Source organism: Cervus canadensis, chromosome 1 (genome assembly GCF_019320065.1).
Source record: "Cervus canadensis isolate Bull #8, Minnesota chromosome 1, ASM1932006v1, whole genome shotgun sequence".
NCBI lineage: Eukaryota > Metazoa > Chordata > Mammalia > Artiodactyla > Cervidae > Cervus > Cervus canadensis.
The window spans coordinates 45,380,841-45,407,472 of NC_057386.1; the positions used below are offsets into that span (position 1 = coordinate 45,380,841).

The following is a 26,632-nucleotide window of genomic DNA, read 5'->3' on the forward strand; positions in this document are numbered from 1 at the left end:
CACTAAATTAAAGTACTAGTGAAAAATGAAAGTGGTAGTCACTCAGTGTCTGACTTTGTGACCCCATGGACTATAGCCCGCCAGGCTCCTCTGTCCATGGAATTCTCCAGGCAAGAATACTGGAGTGGGCCGCCATTCCCTTCTCCAAGGGATCTTCCAGACCCAGTGATCAAACTCAGGTCTCCTGCTTTGCAGGTGGATTCTGTACCGTTTGAGCCACGAGGGAAGGAGTATTATGTCTGCAACTTACTCTCAAATATTTCAGGGGAAAAACAAATGGCAGTAGAAGGAGGATAAGGAGAAAAAAGCCATCAGGATAACCTGTGGTCAAAGGACTCTGGGCACAGTGCTATCTAATATCTAATTTAAAGTATTTCCCTGTCACTCTAATCAAGTCTTTACTATGTTTTGCTAAAATCAGGGTCTGATATTTCATGTAACTTGGGAAACAGAGGAAGAGATCTTTTTCTTCTTGGGATACAGAGCAGCATGGCAGGGGCAGAGCTTGCAAGAGTTGTCGGGTCAATCAAGGAGGTAACCAGCAGAGGTCTTGACATAGCAGTTCAGAGCAAAAAGTGAGAGGAGAGGACTAGAAGAGATCTGCGGAGCATGGAAGCATTCCTGGCACTCTCAGAATTCTTAATGCAAGGAAACTAGAGAAAAGACCAAATTTTCTGTATTTACACATAATGAGAGCCCAGACAATATCAAATGGGTGTTAAAAATCTCAATGTCACTGATAACTAGAGAACTACGGTCATTCAGATTGCAAATGGGTGGGCTTTTTCCTGCTAGAAAGAAAAGAAATTGAACAAAACATTTTGAGCCTCCCTCCATTCCCCTTGTGTTGATTATAGAAGAAAGAAAAGCGTAAAAAGAGGTGCTGTAGAATTTTTGGTTATATAGATTCTCCAGTGTAGAAAGGCAACGGCATCCTGGTCTTTAGAACTATGTGAAATACATTGTAAATGTGGTTGCTCCCATGAACCCCAGAATAGATCAGAGTTATATGTGGGTAAGACCATTTGCAGCAACATGGATCAACATAGAGAGTGTCATACTGAGTGAAGTAAACCAGACAGAGAAAGAGAAATATCATATGACATCCCTAATATGTGGACTAAAAAAAATGATACAGAACAGAGACTCACAGACTTAGAAAAGGAACTCATGGTTGCCGAGGGAAAGGGATAGTTAAGGACTTTGGGAAGGACATGTACACGCTGCTATATTTAAAAGGGATAACCAACAAAGACCTGTTGTATAACACATGGAACTCTGCTCAATGTAATTGAACGGGAGTGGGGTTTGGGGGAGAATGGATACATGTATATGTGTGGCTGAGTCCCTCCACTGTTTACTTGAAACTATCACAACACTGCTAATCAACTACAGCCCAACACAAAATGTTTTGGATGTTAAAAAAATTAAAATAAAATAACTATACGTGGGGAATGAGATCATTACAGCCTTGTGCATAAGAGAATAAAAAGAAGTTGTAGGAAGGTGGAGTATTGTGGATGTAGGGATGCACCACCCACATCCCTGTCAAAGGAGACTTCCTGCCCAGACTTGGAACAAGGCAAATGGCAGACCAGCCTCTAAATGTCAGCTCCTTCAGGGCCCACCTCAACTGCAGTGAGCTGCCTTGCTTGGAGTCACAGACCACTCCCAGACTCACAGCTCACAACTGACAACTGGAGAAATGTTATGGACAATGTCAGACCTCAGCCATTCAGCTCAACGCAGGACAGCTCCCTTGGGCACAATTCACTGCACCGCATCCTGCTAGAATGGCTGAGGTTCGTGGAGGGCTACATCTCATTCAACATCTTTCTCTACCCGAGTCTACTTCCTCCTGTTCTTTTCAGGGGGTTTGCTCTGTTGTAAACATCTTGCACCTGATAGAGCAGCTCAGCATCTGCTTCCAGAGAACTTCAACCTGCAAGAGAGTGTGAGAGGATACAGCAGAGTCTGCTACATGGTGCAGCAGATGTGAGTTGACATATGAATAAAGACACTTCACTACCTAGGATGAGTAGGAGGGACAAGGAGATGAGAGTAAGATTGGCATGTGTTTGGGTTCTGAGATTGGTTCTGATGCTTTTACAGAAACCTCAAATTAACAATGGCTTAAAGAATTTAGAAATTTATTTCTCATGAAAGTGAAGGTGATAGTCACTCAGTCATGTCACATCTTCTTTGTGACCTCACAGGCTGTAGCCCACCGGGCTTTTCTGAGAATGGGATTCTCCATGCAAGGATACTGGAGTGGGTTGACATTTCCTCCTTCAGGGGATCTTCCCGACCCAGGGATCGAACCTGGGTCTCCCACATTGCAGGCAGACTCTTTACCACCTGAGCCACCAGGGAAGCCCAACAAGAAGGAGGCAGAGCTGGGATTTGAACCCAGGCAGCTGGCCCCTGAGCCCTGGCACTTACCAATTTTGCTATACTGCCTCCTATTTCTCATAGAGAAGTAAAAAATGATGTGTTACTCCTCTGTTGTTTGTTGTTCTTCAGTTGCTAAGTCGTGTCTGACTCTTTTGTGACCCCATGGACTGTAGCCCACCAGGTTCCTCTGTCCATGGGATTCTCCAGGCAAGAATACTGGAGTGGGTTGCCATTTCCTTCTTCAGGGGATCTTCCCAATCTGGGGAACAAGCCTGTGTCTCCTGCATTGGCAGGCAGATTCTTTACCACTGAGCCACCAGGGAAGCCCACTATTTCTCTGAGAAGTCATCAAAGTCCAAGACCCCTTCCATTTTGTTGCTCTGCCTCACTTGACATGCTTCACATACTCATCAATATAGGCCAGGTCATGGTGCAGGGAAGACTCATTTCCAAACATCAGCGGCTTACAACAAACATTTTCTCACTTACACTGTAAGTCTGTTGGGGATTCACCTTTGCTCTGCTCCATATTCTTCTCACATGGGGATCAGGCTGCTAGAAAACCCCCTATCTGAGACATCACCACAATGCAGAGGAGATCACAACAATTAAGCAAAACACAAGCAATAACTGCCTTCAGACATAATACCACACCTGCCTGTGGTTTTTGTCCCAGTCTGCAATACAGTTCAGAAAACTCAAGTTTTAGAGCTAATCAATGAATATAGTAAAGTTACAGGATATAAAATTAACACACAGAAATCCCTTGCATTCCTATACACTAACAATGAGACAACAGAAAGAGAAATTAAGGAAACAATTCCATTTACCACTGCAATGAAAAGAATAAAATACTTAGGAATAAATCTACCTAAAGAAACAAAAGACCCATATATAGAAAACTATAAAACACTGATGAAAGAAATCAAAGATGACACAAATAGATGGAGAAATATACCATGTTCATGGATCAGAAGAATCAATACAGTGAAAATGAGTATAATATTCAAAGCAATCTATAGATTCAATGCAATCCCTATCAAGCTACCAATGGTATTTTTCAGAGAACTAGAAGAAATAACTTCAAATTTGTATGGAAATACAAAAAACCTCAAATAGCCAAAGAAATCTTGAGAAAGAAGAATGAAACTGGAGGAATCAACCTGCCTGACTTCAAACTATACTACAAAGCTACAGTCATCAAGACAGTATGGTACTGGCACAAAGACAGAAAAATGGATCAATGGAAGGAAATAGAAAGCCCATAGATAAATCCACACACCTGTGGACACCTTATCTTTGACAAAGGAGGCAAGAATATACAATGGAGAAAAGACAATCTCTTTAACAAGTGGTGCTGGGAAAACTGGTCAACCACTTGTAAAAGAATGAAACTAGAACACTTTCTAACACCATACACAAAAATAAACTCAAAATGGATTAAGGATCTAAATGTAAGACCAGAAACTATAAAACTCCTAGAGGAAAACATAGGCAAAACACTCTGATATAAATCACAGCAGGATCTTCTATGACCCACCTCCCAGAGTAATGGAAATAAGAGCAAAAATAAACAAATAGGAACTAATTAAATTTAAAAGCTTTTGCACAACGAAGGAAACTATAAGCAAGGTGAAAAGACAGCCTTCAGAATGGGAGAAAATAATAGCAAACGAAGCAACTGACAAAAAATTCATCTCAAAAATATACAAGCAGCTCCTGCAGCTCAATTCCAGAAAAATAAATGACCCAATCAAAAAATGGGCCAAAGAACTAAACAGACATTTCTACAAAGAAGACATACAGATGGCTAACAAACACATGAAAAGATGCTCAACATCACTCATTATCAGAGAAATGCAAATCAAAACCACAATGAGGTACCATCTCATGCTGGTCAGAATGGCTGCTATCAAAAAGTCTACAAACAATAAAGGCTGGACAGGGTGCAGAGAATAGGGAGCCCTCTTACACTGTTGGTGGGAATGCAAACAGTACAGCCACTATAGAGAATAGTGTGGAGATTCCATAAAAAACTGACAATAGAACTGCCATAAGACCCAGCAATCCCACTGCTAGGCATACACACCAAGGAAACCAGAATGGAAAGAGACACGTGTACCACAATGTTCATCGCAGCACTGTTTGTAAGAGCCAGGACATGGCAGCAACCTAGATGAATGGATAAGAAAGCTGTGGTACATATACACAATGGAATATTACTCAGCCATTAAAAGAATGCACTTGAATCAGTTCTAATAAGGTGGATGACACTGGAGCCTATTATACAGAGTGAAGTAAGTCAGAAAGAAAAACACCAATACGGTATAATAACACACATATATGGATTTAGAAAGATGGTAACTATCACCCTATATGCGAGACAGCAAAAGAGACACAGATGTAAAGAACAGACTTTTGGACTCTGTGGGAGAAGGCGAGGGTGGGATGATTTGAGAGAATAGCATTGAATCATGTTTGTTATCATATGTGTAATAGATCTCCAGGCTAGGTTCAATGCATGAGTCAGGGTGCTCAGGGCTGGTGCACTGGGATGACCCTGAGAGATGGGATGGGGAAGGAGGTGAGAGGGAGGTTCAGGATGGGGAACACATGTACACCCATGGCTGATTCATGTCAATGTATGGCAAAAACCACTACAATATTATAAAGTAATTAGCCTCCAATTAAAATAAATAAAATTTTTTAAAAAACTCAAGTTTTCAGTAATATAAGAGGATGTCCAAAATTATGTATTCAGAGGCCACTTAGTTTTAATTTGGTTGTCTGAACCACAGCTACTCCCGTTTGAGTTTTGAATGCGTTCCCTTTCTCAATGGCCAAAGCAGATGTACAGTGCATGTCTGAAGGACCACAAGGTGGGCTGCTCTGGTCAGTAAAATTTAAGTTCAGCCATGTATAAACCTTCTGACTTCCTCAATATGTGCAGATTCTTCCATCATTTCTCTTTTTAATTGCAAATCTTTCAATAGAAAGCACTGATGATTAAAATATCCAACCCTCAATATGGTGTTGGCTTCTAGTCTAGATTCAGACTGTGTCCCTAGGCCTCCTTTATATTCACCTAATCATTCATATTGAGGGTAAACTAATCAGATCTCGTGAACAGGCTCAAAAGTTACATTAATGAGGAAACACTTTAGAGGCCATATATTTTATGCCATTGTTACACAAGCATTATACATATGCTTTTTAAATTTTTCTTTTTTTTTTGGGCCACACCATGCAGTATGTGGAACTTCCCTGATCAGGAATCAGACTCAAGCCCCGCTGTAGTAGAAGCATAGAGTTTTAACCAGTGGACCATCAGGGGCTTCCCAGGGGGTTTAGTGGGTTAAGAACCCACCTGCCAATGCAGGAGACGTAAGACATGCAGTTTCTATCCCTGGGTCGGGACGATCCCCTGGAGGATGGCATGGCAATCCACTCCAGTATTCTTGCCTGGAGAATCCCAATGGACAGAGGAGTTTCACAGGCTACAGTCCATAGCATCGCAAAGAACTTGACACGACTGAGCAACTGACACACACACCATCAAGGAAGCCCCTATGCGAGCTTTTTTCTTTTTAAAATTTACTTATTTAATGTGTGTGCTTCTTTACAGCTTTTTAAGAAAGAAAAAAAGTTTTTTTGACTGCGCTGGGTCTTGGTTGTTGTGTGCAGCTTTCTCTGGTTGTGGCGAGCAGGGGCTACTCTCTACTGCAGTGTGTGGGCTTCTCACTGCAGTGGCTTCTCTTGTTGTGAAGCATGGGCTCTAGGGCACGTGGGGCTCAGTAGCTGTGCCACTCGAGATTAGCTTTCCGCACACCATGTGGGATCTTCCAAAACGGGAATTGAACCTGTGGCCCCTACAGATTCTTAATCACTGGACCCCCAGGGAAGCCCCCCTACATGTGCTTTTAGTCATAGATTTAAAGCAAACAGTGTCACACTTCATGAGTAGGTTTACTCTGTGACAATTTCACCAGAAAATTTTTTCTTTCCATCCAGAACATCAGGGCAAAAGTATGGCTAGCACAATAACTTTCATAAATACAGAGCTCAATTAACAGAACTGGAATATTGTTCTCTCTAAAATTAACCTCATTCCACCAAACACAGCCCATCAAAAGTAATTTGTTTGCAAAATAAGCCTGGTCAATTGACCACACTCAGAGTCTCACCATGCAATGAGACTCCTCCAAACTGACTGAGGGAGAACTCCTTGGGAGTCTCAGACAGAATTCCCAAAAGGCCCCTGGAAGCCAGCGAAGCCATGCAAAGGCCTGCTCTCAGGCTATACGTGATGGATTTCTCAGTCCCCAAAATATTAAGATTCCTGCACATGCCCGGAGATAGTCTCTATCACCACCTGAGAAGGCTGCTCAGAACCTAAGGATCTCTAACTTCTGGAGGGACAGGTAGAGATGAAAAATGTTTTAATTCTACCCACAGGTGTAGTTTACCAAATGACTGTAAATCATACCCAACTTGAGTGAAAGGGCTTCTTCATATCTGAAAAACACAGATCAAAAACAGTAACATTCCAGACAAAACCCATAAATGGTATAACCATATTTACCAGGTCATTCAGTAACCAGTCTTTCTGTTAACTTTTTATGAAGACATCAGGTCTTCTATTAGGATTCTTCAAGTTCTTACCTAGTTCAACAGTATCCCGTGAAAGTTGCCCAGTTGTGTGCGACTCTTTGCAACCCCATGGACTAGAGTCCATGGAATTGTCCAGGCCAGAATACTGGAGTGGGTAGCCTTTCCCTTCTCCAGGGGATTTTCCCAACCCAGGGATCGAATCCAGGTCTCCTGCACTGCAGGTGGATTCTTTGCCAGCTGAGCCACAGGGAAGCCCAAGAATACTGGAGTGAGTAGCCTATCCCTTCTCCAGCAGATCTTCCTGAGCCAGGAATTGAACCAGGGTCTCCTGCATTGCAGGCAGATTCTTTACCAACTGAGCTATCAGTTCAGCAGTATAAGATGAAATTTATCAGACCTGTTATGGTCAAGAGGCTCTTCCTACGAATCTTCTTGAAGATGAAGCATTTTTTGCTAAAACATCAGAGTACAGCAATAACAAATGTCTAAAGTCTTTTAAAAAGGCACAAATGATCACAATGTGATGGATAAAGAAACTTGGTTACAAGAATTATGACTAATTATAATCTTAGCCCTTGAGAATCTTAATCTCTGGCAAAAAAAAAAAAAAACAAGAAGCAAGTAATCATGCACTTTCTGACTGGAAAACTTAATGTTAATCTTCCTCTCCTAAGCAAACAAAGATAGGTAAACTTAGACTTGCCCAGTAATTAATACTTCAATATTTTATCCTGTTTGAAATGACTCATGAATTCTCTTCTTTCAACTTCATTTTCAAAGTCACCAAAATCTAGGGAGACTATTTTAGGTAGACATTCCCAAAATATAATTATTTCTACAGAGTTTACCTAAAAGCTTTTTTTCCCTTCTTTACCCTTAGAGGTCATGTAAGATTAAAGTTCCAGAGAGCCCAGATAGATTATTTACATCTCAGAGGCACAAGAGAAATACCAAATACTTCTTGAAAGATAGGTTTGCCAATGACAAAAGGCTCACTCTGATACAATAGCAGAGCCATTAGAGGCCATTGCTCTCCAGATCTCTTGGTGGCCCCCCTTCAGCAAGGACAGACACCCCAGGATTACCCCTGCAACTTTCAGGCCCCACAGGGACAGTCCCCTCATGGACAGTCCCTGCAGCTTTCCATTCCCCATCCTGTGTTTTCCAACATCTTGACACTAGTGGGAGTTTCTTCAGTTTCTTGATTGGCTCCACCAGTTTCTGGACTGCACACTCAGGCCTACAAGGCCCGTGTTTGCCCAGCTTCAAGACTGAACAGGCTGGAGTCAGCAACAGAGAACCAATGGTTTAATGGATGGGGGAGTTTACAGGCCTGAAGCAAGTTTCTGGAGAGATACCCCACTGTGTGCAGTGGACAGTGGGCAGGACATGGTGGCAGGCTTTGCTCCAGAATTAGACTTTTAAAGAATTACTTTTGTAGACATTGCAACTCCAAGTCCAGGGAACTTACAAAACCAATTTTATTAGAAACAGCATTTACAAGGATAACTATTTGGTGCAGTGTTGTAACTGATTTAATGCAGTCAGAAAGAAAGAACACTTTTTCCTTATTTTGCTGAAGTTAGAAGAGCCTACAGTTTCAAGTCAAGAGGATGAAATTCCATGTGCAAGCACAGACAGGAGAAAGAAAAAGTCACAACTTATAATATGGGAGAAGGGGAGTAGAATAGGACTAGTAATAAGTGGAATATCAGTCATGTAATGTTTTAAATTTCCATTAGTTGTACAAATGTTTTGTGGTTATTTTTTAGACTAGAAACATTTTTCAAATGTTTTGTATGGACAGAAAAATAAGAAATGCATTGGCGTTATTAAGTAGCAGGGCTTCCCTGGTGGCTTAGATGGTGAAGAATCTGCCTGCAATGTGGGAGGCCTGGGTTCGATCCCTGGGTCAGAAGGATCCCCTGGAGAAGGGAATAGCTACCCACTCCAGTATTCTGGTCTGGAGAATTCCATGGTCAGAGGAGCCTGGTGAGCTGTAGTCCATGGGGTCACAAAGAGTCGGACATGACTGAGCAACTAACACTAACACTATTAAGTATGTGTTTTAGTTAGAAGAATAATTCTGTGGCTATGTTAGTCTGCTTAGGCTGTAAGAACAAAATGCCACAGACTGAGTGGCTTAAAGGACAGAAATTTATTTCACAAAGTTCTAGATGCTGGGAATCTAAGATCGTGGTGTCAGTAGGAGTTGTTTCATCTTGGAGCCTCTTGACTTGGAACTGGCCACCATCTCCCTCTGGGTTCACATGACCTCATGTTTGTGTGTGAACAGAGAAAGAGACAGAAAGAGCTCTTGCGTGTCTCTTATAAGCTCTCCAATCTTAGGAGATCAAGACCCCATCCTATGACCTCATTTAACCTTAATGACTTCCTTACAAATCTACAAATACATCCACACTAAATGTTAAGGGCTTCAATCTGTCAATTTTGGAAGGACACAAACATTCAGTCCTTAAGACTGGCCCACCAAAATATAAAAGTAAAGGGGGACATTATAGTTCAAGAATATACTTGACTCAAAATTTAAGTTGATATGTTATAGAACATTAAGTAGAGCAGAGTTGAGAAGTTCCTCTGTAAAGACTGTATTTTTCCTAGTTCTATTTACTTAATGACCCGTGTGCACCTTTAGAAGCAGATTTTGGTCTCTAATGCTCTCAGTGAAAGAGAAAATGGCTCTAGTTTTGTTTTATATTGGCTTATAATTTCTTTGTAAAGTGACAATCAATGCTTACTATCATGATTAAAGCTTGATCTGGGATATTCTGAGGACAAAATAAATGGAACTTACAATTTTAAAGGATTAAATAATTGTACAGTGCTCTATGTTCTGCCAAAAATTATTAAGACCCACTGAGTTTTTGTCTGAACTATCTTGGGAACCTCTCAAGTCCTGGATCACTGCAACACAGAGAAATGTCAAGAATTCTGGAAACAAGAATTCTGCTTCTAATGTGGTCAAGTAGTCCCAACCAGACCACCCTTCTGCAGATTAACTATAGATCCTGGACAAATTTTTTAAAAAATACACTATGAGGGTCCAGACTTAGAAGAAACAACGGCCACTGGACGAATGTGTTGTTTTTATGGCTTTTAGCCAAAGGGCAGGTCACAGTCTGGGCTGTGCAGGGTGATTAAAGCTCCTTTAGAAAACCTCTATCCTGGTTGGAAGAATCAGAGTCAGAATTTGGGACAATAGCTGTCAGAAGTAGTGTGGGGAGGAATCCCTAAAAGGAGAGAGCCAGAGAGGGAAGTTCCAGATTCTGTATGTCAGCTCTGCCCAAATCTCTAGCTGACCCATGAATGGAAAAGACAAGTTTCCTCCAATACCAGTCAGATTGCCACCCATGGATACTGACAGAGCAAATCGCCTCATCCTGTTTTGGTTTGGGATTCTTCTTAAACGTCACGCTGCCACAGAATATGTAGCTGTTGATTCGCTCTGGATGCCAGACAGACAAGAATGTTGTATAAGATAGCCGCCTTCATGGTGGTTGGATGGATCCCAAACACAATGTTCCTTTCCAGACCTGAGAATCTTCGGACACTGTCCAACACCATGTGATCACCCCCCACGTCACTTGCATTGGTGAGACACACTATCCCTTTCTTCCTCATTGCTTTCACGAGCTCCTGCCGGTATTTCTCCACATCTCTTGCAGTGCTGACAAGCACAGCAACATCCTTGGGAGAATAGCCCCTTTCAAAGAGAAGCTTGCACGTGTCTGCCACATGCATCACTATTGCATTCAGAGTTAAGTTCTTCTTAATATTTAAGGTTCCCTGAACATCCCAAGCCCATTTAGCTTCAAGACACATCTTCAGGGGCTCATGAGGGATGTTACGTGGAGGATTTTTCCTGACCCTCTGCAATACACGTTGTAGGTATCCGGCTATTTGACCTGCATTGCGTACCACTCTGGTGAGCTCTTCCCTTGGATACTGGGCTGAGAGAGCAGGGAGGCCGATGCACTCCACGTGGCTGGTCTGAAAGTAGTCCAGAAAGATCCACAGAATTCTTGGGCAATCCGTGTCTCTCTGAGTTATGGTTTTCGCCTTTCTATACCAATCCCCATCTTCAGCGCGGAAATTCTGAGCTTCATCGATGATGATGTGTTGAATGTGTGTAAAGTCATATTTCATGAAGCTCTTCCGGGTCACTGCCTGGCAGATATCTTTGTCCCTGTGAAAAAAGAGATACATCCGGTTTTCCCTTGAGTCAGTAAAGGAGGAAAATGATCATACTCCTACAAACATGTGGAGAAGGAAATGGCAACCCACTCCAGGGTTCTTGCCTGGAGAATTCCAGGGAGACGGCAGCCCAAGGCTCCCCGGTCCCTGGGATTCTCTAGGCAAGAACCCTGGAGTGGGTTGCCATTTCCTTCTCCAATGCATGAAAGTGAAAAGTGAAAGTGAAGTCACTCAGTCGTGTCCGACTCCTAGCTACCCCATGGACTGCAGCCAACCAGGCTCCTCCGTTCATGGGATTTTCCAGGCAAGAGTACTGGAGTGGGGTGCCATTGCCTTCTCTGCAACTTAGCAGCAGCTACAAACATGGTATTCTTGCCACAGATCATTTTACCATCTTACTCTCAAGAAACAAGCTGATTCAGGTTGTCGGGGATGTGGAGTGAATTTAGACAGAACCTCATTTGCTGACAATAAGATCCAGCTGCTGGGACTTCCCTGGCCGTCCAATGATTAGAACTCGGCCCTTTTGGTGCAATGGGCCTGGGTTCAATCCCATTAAGCGGTGTGGTACGGCCCAAAAAAAAAAAAAAAAAAAGATCCAACTGCTTACCCGATAAAATTCTTCAAAGGCTCGTTCTCACAAATGTAGAGAATTTCATTCGTGTTACAGTGAAATGTGTTCCTGATCTTCTCCATGATCTTTATGGCCATGATCGTCTTCCCTGAGCCAGGTAAGCCATGGATAAACAACTCTTTGCTCTTGCGCAGGTTTTTTGAGAAGATCTTATACTGCTTGGCTGTGAGCAGATTTAAAACCTCACAGCCGAGCTGGTCACTCAAGAGAGACCGGAAGCCAAGCAAGACGATCACAAGCGACTGCAGCAAAGCTTCCATTTGCTGAGTGTCTGCTAGGTGATAGGAACTGGGGTAATCAATCACAGAGCCTGAACCTGCCGAGGACTCTGCACTGCTCTCGGGACTCAGGTGGAGGACCTTGGTCGTGATACACAGATTTTCAGTGTAGCCTCCCATGTTCACCAACTTCTGCTTCAGCGTGAACGCCACGCGAGTGCAATAGGACTGCCCCTCTGCGTCTTGCTCCCTGAGGACGGTGTAGAGAATGGGAGGACTGTTCTGCGCTATCAGCAGAGCATCGCAGATGACTCCTGGCTTCTCTTCCAAGTTCAGGTCCACAGCCCAGCTTGTAGAAAGGATTAAAGTTCCCTGGGAGAATGGCTCTATTTGCCTATGTATTAATTCCTCCAAACCTTCATTCTGCAAGAACAGTTCCTTCTGGAGAGATTCAGGGGTGTATTTCAGACATCCTGGTGTCACTAGATATGGAAAAGATTATACATTTAATGGCATAGGCCACATTTTTATGATTAATTGTAATTAATCAAAATTGCTAAATACTTATACTTAAATTGTAATGTTATTAATTATTATAAATTACATATTTTATATACATTCTTTTGCCAATATTATTATATTACAGTGAAGAAAAAGAAGCCTTGATAGTCTGGCACACTTCAGCTAAGCCTATGTGCTTATTATGTTTATGACCCTGGTAAATTTCTTAACCTAAGACTGTTCCCTCATCTGTAAAACGAACAGAAATCCATGTTTACAAAAATAGCACATCTCTTATGGTGAGAAATAAATGAAATGGCATAAAGTATGTGCTCATTGTAGCTGGTTGAGAAGTTATTCTTTCCCTTGCTACTCTTAAAGCACCTGAATCTCAAAATGCCCCTGAACAGTCCCCACTGATGGAAGTAGGAAGAACCCTTCCAAGAAGAAGGTGGTCATTAAATATCAGTGGAGAAGATGGAGCTATGAGAACTTTGCTAGAGGGAAACTCCATGCAGCCCTGCACTGGGAGATGCTGAGATCAGACTCTGAGATAACTCTCCTGAAGCATCACTCCCTTACAGATCTATGTAAGACTGCATCCATAACAAAGAGTCTTCCCTTTGACATGAGGGAGCAGGGATCAGTGTTGTGACATGAAAATAAACTTTGCCTTTTAGGGTTTTAAACTTATGTCAACGATCATTTGTTCCCAAGAGGTGGGGGGAGGAATGAAGAGACTGTTGTCGTTCTGTGGTGGTGGCATCAGATCACATGCTAGAATCTGGATCTGTAGTGTTGATTTCCAGTGAAATGACCCATATTGCATTGGTGGTTGTTTATTGTTCCTTGCCGTGGTACTTTCTCACTGGTATCAGATGTTTGCTTAACTTGGTTTTGCCTGTAACCCGGGTGGTGGTAAGTAGGAGATGGAATCTATGATGAGACACATCTGGATTTTGGAGATGTAAAAGGTGGGAGGAGGGCTTCCCTGGTGACTCCCAGTGGTAAAGAACCCTCCTGCCAATGCAGAAGACACGGGTTCAATCCCTGACTCAGGAAGATCCGATATGCTGCACAGCAGCTAAGCCCATGCATCACGACCGCTGAGCCTGTGCTCTAGAGGCTGGGAGCCACAGCTACTGAACCCACATGCCACAACCACAGAAGCCTGAGCACCTAGAGCCTTTGCTCCAGGATGAAAGAAGTGCCCACGATGAGAAGCCCATGCACTGCCACTAGAGAGTGGCCCTCACTAGCCACAACTAGAGAAAAGCCTGAGCAGCAGCAAGACCCATCACAGCCAAAAGTAAATAAATAAATATTTAAAAGATGGGGGAAACATGCATCTTTGGATGGACAGAAGATATAAGGATATGTTTAAACATGCAGCTTTAGAAACCAAACAGGAAGTATAAAATAAGAAGTATAAAATAAGAAAACACACCATTTGTTGATTATACCTGGGAGTTGACATGCATCTATGATTCTCACAATTTTGCAAGGCAGATATACTGACTGTTGTCTTTTTCGTATGAGTAAATAGGAACTCAAACAGGTCAAGTGCCTGGCCCAAGGTCACACCACTGGGAAGTGGCAGAGCCGTGGGCTGGACCCGGTACTGTCTCAGATACCAGACCCTCTCGCGGTCTCTACTGCACAGCCCTGCAAGCCACACAGACTACGCCTGCTGCTAAGTGGAGCATGTCACTAAAGCATTTGATGTTCATAGCACCTCCTTATCACCAAATAGCTCGTATTTTTAATTACATAATGGGATATGCTTCCCAAGGAAATTATGTGGAGACAATGTGTCCCTTTCATTTCTTTGATATTCTACTTGGCACTTAATCAATGATAGGGGCCAGACTAAATGTCAATAAAAGGCCAACCACTTCATGTGCACCAGAGGAGTTACCACTGTCCATGTGACTTGGGGTCTCTGTGCCTTTGTGCAGGTGTGCCCTGAGACTCGAATGCCCTCCTCTACTTTTGAAAGTTAAAGTGGCTCAGTCGTGTCCAACTCTTTGCGACCCCATGGACTGTAGTGTCCATGGAATTCTCCAGGCCAGAATACTGGAGTGGGTAGCTGTTCCCTTCTCCATGGTTTCTTCCCAACCCAGGGATCGAACCCAGGTCTCCCATATTGCAGGCGGATTCCTTGGTTGGGGTGTTAGATCCCACATGGTACAACAAAGGTGGAAGATTCTGTGTGCCACAACTAAGACCTGGCTGGATCTTAGAAAAAGCAAGAGAATTCCAAAAAAACCTCTACTTTTGACATCTCAGTCCTTCCAGTCCTTCCAGAAGCCCCATGTTTGTTCTCTCCTCAGGGTTCTCACAGAACTTCATATCCATACTAAGCACTAATCTCACCATGGATCTAGGGAAATCTTTTGTGTTTGTGTATGTGTGTGAATGCGTTTTTTTTCATTTATGTTAGGGAGTCCCTGGTGGCCCGGTGGGTAAGACTGGGCACTCCCAACGCAGGAGGCCCAGGTTCAATCCCTGGTTGGGGAACTAGATCCTGCAAGCATACCACAACTAAAAGTCCACACGCTGCAACCCAGTGCAGCCTAAATAAATAAAATTTTTTTTTTTTTTTTTTTTTTTTAGGGAAGGAGGAGAGGCATTTATTCCTTCATGGTCAAGCATAGCCCCACGCTGTTAATCCTCTTCATTTCTGGTTTTCCATGGATGGAAGGTGAGGGATGCCTGCAAATACCCCATGCTGTGGCCTCGACTGTATGTAGCCCGCCAGGCTCCTCTGTCCATGGGATTTTCCAGGCAAGAATACTGGAGTGGGTAGCCATTTCCTTAAATAAAATTTTTTTTAAATGTATTAATTTATTTTTGGTTGCATTGAGTCTTCATTGCTGGGAACAGGTTTTTCTCTAGTTGCAGAGGCTACTCTCTAGCTGTGGTAGGCCGGCTTCTTATTTTGATGGCATCTCTGGTTGCAGAGCACAAGCTCTAGGCATACAGGCTTCAGCAGTCGTGGAGCGTGGGGTCAGTTGCTCCGTGGCATGTGGAAGCTTCCCAAACAAGGGATCGAACCTAAGTCCTCTTTGTCAGCAGGTGGATTCTTAACCACTGTACCACCGGGGAAGTCCAATAAGTAAACATTTTAAGAGTATTCTAGAGTATAGTTGATTAACAACGTGTTAGTTTCAGGTGCACAGCAAAGTGATTCTTTTACACAAATATACACGTGTCTAGTGGCTATTCTTTTTCAAAACCTTCTCCTATTTAGGCCGTTACACAATATTAAGCAGAGTTCCCTGTGCTATACAGTAGATGAGCTAGGAAAGTCGTTAAACACGGAGCCCTGAAGTATCTGGACTGATGCTTTTTCCAACTACAGGAAATCAGGTGAGGGCACCTAACAGTTTAGGACACCAGGATGGAGGTCGTTCGGGGCTGGCTGAATCTGATCCAGTACTCTCACCCCTGACTTTCTCTAGTACCCATATGCCAGGCACAGACAAAACTCCAGAGAGTCATTACATTTCTTTCAAGAAACATTTATACTGTTTAATCTGAAGCTAAACTATTGTCGATCAATAGTGGATTTCCCTATCCACAGAATCTGGACTCCCGCTGCAAAACCGAAACGGAACTGATTATTTACCATGTTGAGAGTTTAGAATCTAATAATAGCAGACTCTGAAAAATGACAATTTGCCTTAAAAAATAGTTCTAACTAGGTAATACATCCCCATAGTCCAAATGCCAAAGCACTTCTACTCCTGTTTGCTCTTTTCCTCCCTCTTCAACTCCATCCTACTCCCCTAACACAGACCTTTTTTTTTTTTTTTTGCCAGTTCCTCACCTATTCTTCCAAAACTTCTTCGAGCAAATACAAGCAAATATTTCCCCCTTTTGTTCAGCCCTCACATCTTTTTGTCCAGCAATATGTGTGGGAGATCTTTCTATACAAGTGCCAAGAACTGCCTTATTTTTTTCCCACATTTGTCTAACATGCCATCTTATGGATGTGACACAAGTCCCTGTTGATGGATTCTTGTGTGTTTGCTCCAACTTTTTTAAAATAAATATTTATTTACCTAGCTGTGTAGGGTCCTAGATGCAGCATGTGGGACCTTCCATTGCAAACCACGGATTCTCCAGTTGCTCCATGGCATGTGAAATCCCGGTTCCCCGACCAGAGATGGAACTTGCAACCCCAGTGCTACAAGGCAGGCTTTCAACCACTGGACCGCTAAGGAAGTCCCTGCCTCAACTTGTTGCCATTACAAGAATATTACAATGTGTGCACGCTCATTCACTCGGTCCTCAGTCGTGTCTGACTCTCTGCGACCCTATGGACTGTAGTCTGCCGGGCTCCTCTGTCTATGGGATTTCCCAGGCAAGAATGCTGGAGTGTGTGGCCATTTCCTCCTACAGGGGATCTTCCCTACACAGGGATCAAACCACATCTTCTGCATTGGCCGGCAGATTCTTTACCACTGAGCCATCTGGGAAGCCCATTACAATGAGTAACCTTGTACATAGTCTTGGACATTTAGTGTGCACACAGGTATATATAAAGTATAAACTCCCAGGAACTCTCTGGAAGTCCAGTGATTTTAGACTCAGCACTCTCACTGCCGAGGGCCTGGATTGGATCCCTAGTCAGGGAACTAAGATCCCACAAGCCATGTGGTATGGCCAAAATAATAATAAATTTAAAAGTCCCAGCAGTGGGATTACTGGGTAAAAGGGTAAATGCATCTGTCCTTCCGATAGATATTGCCAAATTGTCCTCCATAGTTGTACCAATATGTATCCCTGCCAGTAATGAATGGGAAGACTTGCATAGCATCGCATACAAATGCCGAGAAATAGCAGTATAGCATACAAATGATAATATCAGATTTTTTTTACAATCCAGTAGATACAAATGATAGCTTGTTTAAATTTACATCTCTTATTTTGATTACGATTAGGAATCTTTCCAAATGTTTGAAAGCCATTTGAATTTTGTGTGCTCTGAACTATGTTAGTTGATTTTTCTGTTAAGTTGTTCTTTATCCTTATCAACTTTTGGAAGCTCTTTATATATTAGAGACATTGGCCCTCTGTAATATCAGTTGCAAACATTTTTCCTAGTTGGTCAATGGCCCTTTGACTTTGTACCTAGTTGTTTTAGCCATGCACACTGCTTATTTTTAATGTAATCATGTATGTCAGTATACAGTCACGGCTTCTGGATTTTGAATCTTGAATGTTCTAATCCTCATGCCAAAAGCATAAAGCCATTTATGAATGTATTCTTCCAGAACACTTATGGCTTTGATTTTTTTTAAATTCTTGATTGATTTAGAGCTTATGTTGGTATATAGTATCAATCATGCATCTTTTTAAAAATAAATTATCACCCAGTTATCCCAATGTCTCTTTATTGAAACATCCCCATTCTTCTCCCTTAGTTGAGAGACCAGTTCCATCACGAACTAAATTCTGATATGTGTTTGCATCTATTTTCAGATCTTCTATTCTGTACCCTTGATCTAATTATATGTCAATATAACTCTGTTTTTATTTGAGGCTTTATAATGATTTCATATCTGGAGTGCCCTTCTTTTTGCTCTTCTTTTTCAGATTTTTATTTCCTGGCTCTTCTTACTTATTTTTTCACTGGAACTTTAAGTTCCAATGAAGTTAAGTTAATCTCCAGATTAAGTTAATCTCTTGGGTTTTTTAAAATTGATACCTAAGTTTATAAAATAACTTAGAGAAAATTGACAACTTTCTTCCCTTCAAAAATATAACATGTGTTTCCATTTTATTTTTCTTCTGTGTCCTTCAATATTATTTAAAATTTTTCTCAGATTGGCTTATCTTAGATATTTTAACTTTTTGTTGCTATTGAAAATTGGGTATTTTCTTTGATTGTTTGTTATATTAGGAAACTGAATTTTTGTGATATTAATTCTGACTTCATATAATGCTATTAATACAACTATTGGTATTCAGTCCATATTCTTCTATTGTTTATAATAGGTTTTCATTGGATTCTCTTGAATATGGTCCTATGTTCTTCAGTTTTTGTCCCTCTAATTTCTTTCTCCTATCTAATGGCATTGGCTAATTAACACTGCACAAAAGTTGTAGTAGTGCACATAATGGTTTTGTCCCCAAATTTAATAGAATGCTTCTCATATCTCCCTATTAGCATAATGGTCTTTGGTGGATATTGATAGATATAGACATCAATACATAGATATAAATATAATGTTAAAGAAGTATCTATGGGCTCCTATTTTATTGTCTTCTAAAAATTAAAATGTATATTCATGCTTTTCAAATGCTTTTTCAGTATATAAGAGGACAATCATAAAATTTTCTGCATGAAGAAATGGTGGATTATAATTAGAAATTATGGATTATAATAATTACTCTCTTAATGTTGATCCATCCTTTCATTTCTGGAGTTCTGTGTTTGCATTTTCATTCATAAGGAAGATTAGTCTGAGTTTTCCTTTTGTATGCTGTCTCTGTCAAGTTTTACAATTACTGTTACTCCCATTTAAAATAACCTGGGAATCTTCCCTTTTTATATGACTCTGGAATAATTTGAATAGTGTTGAAACTGTCTGTTCTTCAAATGTTTGGTATGATTCCTGGAAAATTGATTTTTTTATACCAGAATAATAGGTTATCACTCTATGAGCATAAAGCCCAGTGTTTTGTTTTTAGATATAATTTATTCAATGTTAATAAGTTCTACTAAAATAGAATTTGTTGAATTTAAAAAATAATTATCAATGCTTATGTTTATTCTTAGATTTAGTACTGTTTATAGTGGACAATTATTAAAATATAAATTGATATGCAAATGAATGCAAAAAGCTCAATTAGGTAAGGTGAAAAAGAAATCTTAATTGGAACATCATTATCTATTAACTTAAAGGTCCTCGATAGACATTTCCACATACATAGGACGCTTCCCTGGTAGCTCAGTGGTAAAGAATCTGCCAGCCAATGCAAGAGACTCGGGTTCTATCCCTGGGTCAGGGAGATTCCCTGGAAGAGGAAATGACAACCCACTCTAGTATTCTTGCCTGGAGAATCCCATGGACAGAGGAGCCTGGCAGGCTACAGTCCATGGGGTGGCAAAAGAGTTGGACAGGACTTAGCGACTAAATAACAACAAAAGGACATTTATGTATCAGATTCTAGTGCCAGATAAGCCATTAACTTACTGCATATATCTGATCAGGTGGTTTTTCCTCTCTAGAAGTATAGAAAGAGGACAGCAACGGAAAACCTAACATGTTGGGAGCAAGGAATGAGAACAGATGCTATCCTTGGTCCTGAAACATGATTTTGTGCTGTCCTAAACCTAGCACAGAGGTAAAAGCATCTGCCTGCAATGCAAGGAGACCCCCCCGCAATGGGTTCGATCCCTGGGTCGGGAAGATCCCCAGGAGAAGAAAATGGCAATCCACTCCAGCATTCTTGCCTGGAGAATCCCATGGACGGAGGAGCCTGGTGGGCTACAGTCCAGGGGGTTGCAAAGACTCGGACACGCTGAGCGACTTAACTTTCACTTTCAAACCCAAACATGCTTACGCATGTTGTAATTGATCTTCATTGTATTCGTTTTGTGTTCCATCTTGATATAAATCTTACATCTTCGTATTCATAACTGGCACTCCTCTGGTAAATTTGGTAGAGGTAATTTGCCCTTAGTTCGGTAATTTGCCCTTAGTTCAATGTGTGCCTCTAATTCAACTAGATCAAAAGTGCCCAAAATGGATGAGGGTCAGAATACTGTGAGTAGCTTGAAAAAATGAACATTATAAGGTTCTATCTTCAGATATTTTAATTTATGAAGTCTGGAGTGTGGAGCCAGGTATCTGTACTTTTAAAAATAACCAGAAATACTGATGATCAGTCCTATTTAAGAACAAGACCAAAAGGTCTGTAAGGGCAATAATGTTCCTGGATTCTATATGTGATACTGCCTCAGTGAATGAGGTCAGTGAGGGTTCATTTCTAAACTACTTATCATCAATATGTTTATAGCACCATTACCTTGAACACATAGGTTTTGCAGAGTGTACTTTCAGGACTTTAAATAACAAACATAACAGTTTATCTCCCCCTCTACTAACACAGAAACTGGCTGGTGTGAAGTAGGCAAACCATTGTTGCTACCTGGAAATAAGCGTTGTTGGAGATCCTTCTTATGTTCCAGACCTTTCTTGGAGTACACTGGTCTGCTCTGAGGAGGGCTGTTAGACAGGCTCAGCTGAGATTCAAAGTCTTTGCACAGCTGCCTAAGATCTTAACAAAGAAAGGAAATTCATGTTATTCTGACATGTTAGTTCATCTCTTCACCACTGAAAAAGACTTTATGAGTGGGTATACTGTATGGCTGTCGAGGCATGATTTGAGACATAATAGCAAGAAAACACCCCATTCACCCTGTATGAACAAGTGCCTTTACTGCATATGAAAGTTGCCAAAACCATCATAAGAGAGATGTTATTTGGAAGTTTGAATGTGTTTCCATTCAATGTAAGTCTCCACTCTCTGTATCTGAATAGCATTTTGTTTTTATTTCTTCTATGGTACATAGAACATTCTTTTAGTACACTTATCTATGCATGTATCTATGGTGTAAATATTCCCACCATGGGCAATTTTAAGCTACCAATATGATGTCACTAAATGCAGAGTTGGGGAGACATGCATCATAACACATCATTTTAGAGCAATTCCATCATGCAGATACAATAGATGTAAATAACCTCACAAGCATCATCTTAAAATGTAGTATTATAAATAATTGGGTTTTTTATTTACTGCATTGGTTTTAAATATAATTTATGGAACTATATAACTTGATTTTTGTTTGTATAACTTGATTTTTAATAATGACTGTTTAGCAACTGGCTCACAACAATCCTGAAAATTTAATAAATCTTAATAAACAGCAAGAGTCAGTTCCAATACACCACTGCAAGGCAATCATCCCCAAACAATTTTCTCTTCATCTGATGTGGGAAATTGCCCATTATAAGACACTGGACTCAGGCTTGTCATCACCCAGCCAAATTTTCTCATGTTTGGAAAGTAGGATACTTGAAGGTTCAAGAAACACAGAGTTTAATGGATGTGAGAAGTTCAAAGTCATGGCAAATATGTTTAATTGGAGCTTCTGAAGAGGCAGAAAAGACAGGAAGGGAGTTTTTTTCCATCTTACCTGGATCTGTATCCATCATCATGCTTAGCCATTCCTCAGTTGTCAGGCTGCAAACCTCCTTATCCTTCACCATCCACGAACTGGGAACACCTGAGAACACTGCACCACAGAATTGCTTCACTCCGATCACACAAGCATAGCCATATAACTCTCCCTTGTCTAACACATCCAAGATTTTGACTGTGAAATCTATCTGGCATTGACATTGGCAAAAATGGACACAAGATAATTTTTGTATTGCTTCTTCTATTTTCTTTTTCAGAGAGTCACGGTCAACATTTTCTTTAGCACATCCCCGAACTTTCCTACTTTTATCATCCACACCAATAACAAGATAGCCTCCTTCAGTGTTTGCAAATGCAGGGATATACTCTAGAATCGTGTCTTTCGTATATTGTTCAATGTGTTTTGTAGCAAACTGCTTAAACTCTATGAATTGAGACTCGGGAAAAGGCATGACTTCACCATGTTCAAAATGGTCTTTTTGAAGAACACAGTAAGTAGGATCCACGTCATGGAGGTCTGGATGTATAACCTTGGAAATTTCACCAAAAGGCTCTTTCCCTGAGCTTTTTGCATTTGTTTTCTTGGTTTTCAGGAAACTGGATGCCTTTCCTGAATCCATGAGAAACACAGAAGTGCCAGATCTACAGTATAATGAAGAACTCAGGCTACAAATGCGGGGCTTAACAGAAATGTCTTCAGGGAAAGCGTCGGTGCTCCAAGACTTCACAAAAATGTAGTAACACTTCCCTTGTTGCTTTGTCTTGAAGAAAGCTTGCAGATTTGAAAACAGAATAAGTGTTCTCAAAGCTTCTTCTAAATCCAGTCCCATCTCCACGAGATTTTCATCGTTGTTTGCCATTTCCAGTTGAATCACTCCTCCTCCTGAGTTTAATAAAGCACATGCAGCCTGGATCACTTTCGCCTTCTCTTTCTCTCTCTGAACTTTCTGCAGCTTTTTTCTGTTACTTTCACCAAGAGTTACTTTTCCTACATTGATGACCAAGTCTGAGTAAGACGATTTTATCGCCAAACGTGAATAATGTTTCTCCATGTTTATTCTGCAACTGAAACCATTAAAACACATATCTCATGTTGGTGAAGAAGTAGATTGCATAATACACAAAAATGCATTTATTAATTTATTTAAAGTGTGTATAACGGAATCACTTTGTGAAGCATCTATACTTCAATAAAATAAAACTTTTTAAAAGTTTACACTGAGCTGAAAAAAAAAAGTGACAGAGAATGGGAGATGAGAAGTGGTGAGAGGAGACCTCAGAGTTAGAAAAGGGCTTACAACAATAGAAAGCCGAAGAAGCATTTTAAGGAAGGGAGTGACATGAGCACACGGACATTGTGAAAGACCCATTACTGATGAACAGATCCATAGTTGCCAAGGGTTATGGGGAGGGAAGGGGTAACTACAAGGGATAACACAGTGGAGTTTGTTGGGGTGATGAAACTGTTCTGTCTCCTGATTGTGGTTGTAATTATATGAATCCATGTGCTAGAAGTCATAGAACTGCACACTGCAAAAGTAAATCTTATTGCATGATTAATTTTTAAGAGCAGAGGGCACATTATTTACAGACGGAGAACTAATTAGAGAGGAGTAAATCAGTAGGGACGGTTTTGCAGGAACCTGAGTGACAGATGATGCTGGCCTGTGCCACAGTAGGTAGGGGCCGTGGGAATGAAGAAGTGTGAATGTTTCCGAGAGACATTTAGAAAATATTGATAAAAATTAACACGGCTCTGTATTGACCAGCTAGAGATCAGGAGAAAGGATTAGAATTTAGTAACTGGATTTTTGGCTTGGGCAATTGAATGGTTAGCAGTACCACTTATTGGTAAAAAAAAAAAAAAATTCAATGATTATTGAAGATGGGTGATTGATAAATGGAGATTCACTCTCCTTGCCTTCTCTCCACCTCTGTGTATATTTGAAAAGTGTCTAAATAAGTTTATAATTGATTTCATCTATTAACTGGGTGGTGGACAAACTGGTGTTCACTATATTGTTCTCTATTTTTTTCCTGTAAATTTGAAATTACTCATGACATAAAAAAGAAAACTTTTATCTCCAAAAATTTTTAAAGGAGAGTAGGGCATATGAATTTGGAGTAACAAAGTGGTTGAACTTTTGGACTGTGCATTCTAACAAAACAAAGATGGCCAGGGCAGAGGGTGGATCTGAGAAATGGGGGAAAAGAAGGATAACGGATTCTAAGACTTTATGATGCCAAAAAACTTGTATTTGGGAGTGATTGAGCAAATCAACAAAACTCAACAGTACCATAGTGAGGAGAGAGCGCTTAAGACCCAGGGTTGTGCTGCAACCTAGACAGTCATTTTTCTTTTTTATTCTTTTCCTTGATTATATACTGAAGCATACATTGAAATATTTCATTTCTTAATTTTTTTAGCACAGGAAACATCTAATGGGCTCTCACCAAGGGCACACTAACCGCTGTGAAAGACACAAAGAATATGACTATTGGAGATTTATGGTTTAGGGTCCATCAGATTACCATGATGTGGTTTAAATGGTATGTGGTGAAAAATTCATAGCCCTAAATGTATGTCACAGTAAGAGAGAGAATTTAAATAAAATGATTTGCATCAACATTTAAAGAATTTAGGGAAAAAACCAGGTCACAAAAGAACACAAAAGAACAGGAATAACAACAGATGGACGGGCAGAAGAAAGTTGGAAAATTAAAAAGCAATTATTTGATTAATTAACAAGATTGAGAGTTTTTTTTCATTTGTTTTGCTTTTTGTTTGTTTGATTTTTGTTTTTTAGATAAGCCATTAGCATCTTATTTATTTTACATTTTATTGAAGTATAGTTGACTTACAATGTTGTGTAAGTTTCAGGTGTACATCAAAGTGACTCACTTATACATATACAGATATCATTCTTTTCCAGATTCTTTCCCCACATAGAGTATTACAGAACATTGAGTAGAGTTCCCTGTGCTAAACAGCAGGTCCTTGTCAATTATCTATTTTATATATAGTAGTGTGTGTATGTTAATCCCAAGCTCCTAGCATCTTTATTACTTAAGAGCTCTGAACAATTATTAGAAGGCCATGTCATTCACAATCTTACTCATTTACCTGATATGTTCCTTGTGATATATTTTATATTTATAAATATCTTATTCTGTATTTTATAACCTTTAAGGTGTTCTTGTCAGGTTATTTATACAAAATGCCACTGGAGACATTTGGACTTCAAAGTTTTGATGTTTACTCATATGGATATTTGCTCTCAAGTATTGTGTTTGCATGTGTGCTCATCGTGTCCAACTCTTTGTGACCCCATGGACTGCAGCCAGGCTCCTCTGTCCATGGAATTTTCCAGGCAAGAATACTGGAGTGGGTTGCCATGTCCTACTCCAGGGGGTCTTCCAAGCCCGGGGATTGAACCCGTGACTCCTGCATTGGCAGGTGGATTCGTCACCACTGAGCCACCTGGGAAGCATACTATTATCAGCAACTGATATCAGTGACTGATATCATATCAGCAACTGCCTTCTATTATCTAGTCAGCCTGGATCATTTTATATGGCAGAGAAAGCTTCAGAACTCCTAATATTTTCTTCTCCCTTTAAGACCTAAAAGAAAATCAATAAAGGGAAATGTCTGGTAGATTTCTTTTTCAATAGGCAGAAAAGCAAAATTGGTTTGGTTTAAAAATTGAGAGCTCTGATAAATCAATAACAGAATAAAAGTATCAGGGCAGTTATAACAAGGAAAAATTTTAAGTGCCTGGCTCCATTGTGTTTACTGGAGAGCTTTTTTAAACTTCAAAATCATATAATTTCTACATTATTAGATTTAAAGTGTTTGACACATGAAAAACTATGGCCTGCTACAAAATTCAGTATTGTCATATATTTCATGAACATTATGACACTCAATAATTCTTTCACCTGTTTTTCCTTTATCTCTTATGATCTTAATAATATTACAGACTTTTTTTTAACAGATTGTAAGCGTCAGATGAAGAGTTTTGCATTCTGCTTTTATCATTAACACTTCTGTAAACCTTTGAAGTCATTATATTTCTAATTATATGTCTTAAAGACAATAAAACTTTTCATCAAGTACATACAATATTAATGAACTGGACATTTCTCGATCGTTAACATTTCTCTTGTTCACAATTCTTAATAATAAGCAATACTGCATTTACTTAACAGCTGTTTAGTGGACATCTATTATTTTCCAATCACTGTGCTAAATCCAGAGTAGACAGTGGTGAACAAAACAAACACGGTCCCTGCTCTCAAGATGCTCATTGTTTAGTGAAGCTCACTGTTAAATAAATGATAGTTCAGAATGCCAGGGATGCTTAGATTGGAAACTGTCCTCATATGGCAGTTGGAAGGGGGATGGGTTCTGAGAAGGCTTTCTAGAAAAAGTAATATTCTGAATTAAGATCTGAAGAGTGTAAATGAGGTGAGGAGTTAATTAGGTGAAGAAGGGTAGAAAAAACTTTCCAGAAGGAAGTAGAAAGGAATATGTCAGGTTCAAAGGACGGACTGTCTGAAACACTGAGATGGAGGGATGGAGAGGGAGGAAATGAGGCTGGAAAGGGGATCAAGAGTCACCTGTACATTGGCTGGCAGGCCCCTTTAAGGATTCAGTCTTTATCCTGAAGGTAATGGGAAGCCATTGGAGGACTTTTAGCAGGAAGGCATAGCATCAGATGTACTCTGTACCCTGTGTGTATGTGTGTGTGTGTATGTGTGTGTGTGTGTATACTTTTTTTTTTACAAAGTTCCTTCTAGCTTCAGTGTGGAGAATGGATTGGAAGAGACTAGA

At 40.5% G+C, this 26,632-nt stretch overlaps 1 protein-coding gene across 2 annotated transcripts in view; it reads right to left on the reverse strand.

The window, feature by feature from the left end:
- Positions 1 to 8,468: 8,468 nt before the first annotated feature.
- Positions 8,469 to 26,632, reverse strand: part of LOC122449451 (schlafen family member 11-like) — a 57,078-nt gene continuing 38,914 nt past the window's right edge. For both annotated transcript variants that reach the window (XM_043480998.1, XM_043480988.1), the window contains exons 2-5: positions 21,791 to 22,860; positions 20,740 to 20,868; positions 11,831 to 12,554; positions 8,469 to 11,212 (exon numbers count right to left, since the gene is read on the reverse strand). In XM_043480998.1, the coding sequence (XP_043336933.1) occupies positions 10,429 to 11,212; positions 11,831 to 12,554; positions 20,740 to 20,868; positions 21,791 to 22,847 (2,694 nt within the window). In that variant the 5' untranslated portion in view covers positions 22,848 to 22,860 and the 3' untranslated portion in view covers positions 8,469 to 10,428. The remainder of the gene's footprint in view (positions 11,213 to 11,830; positions 12,555 to 20,739; positions 20,869 to 21,790; positions 22,861 to 26,632) is intronic.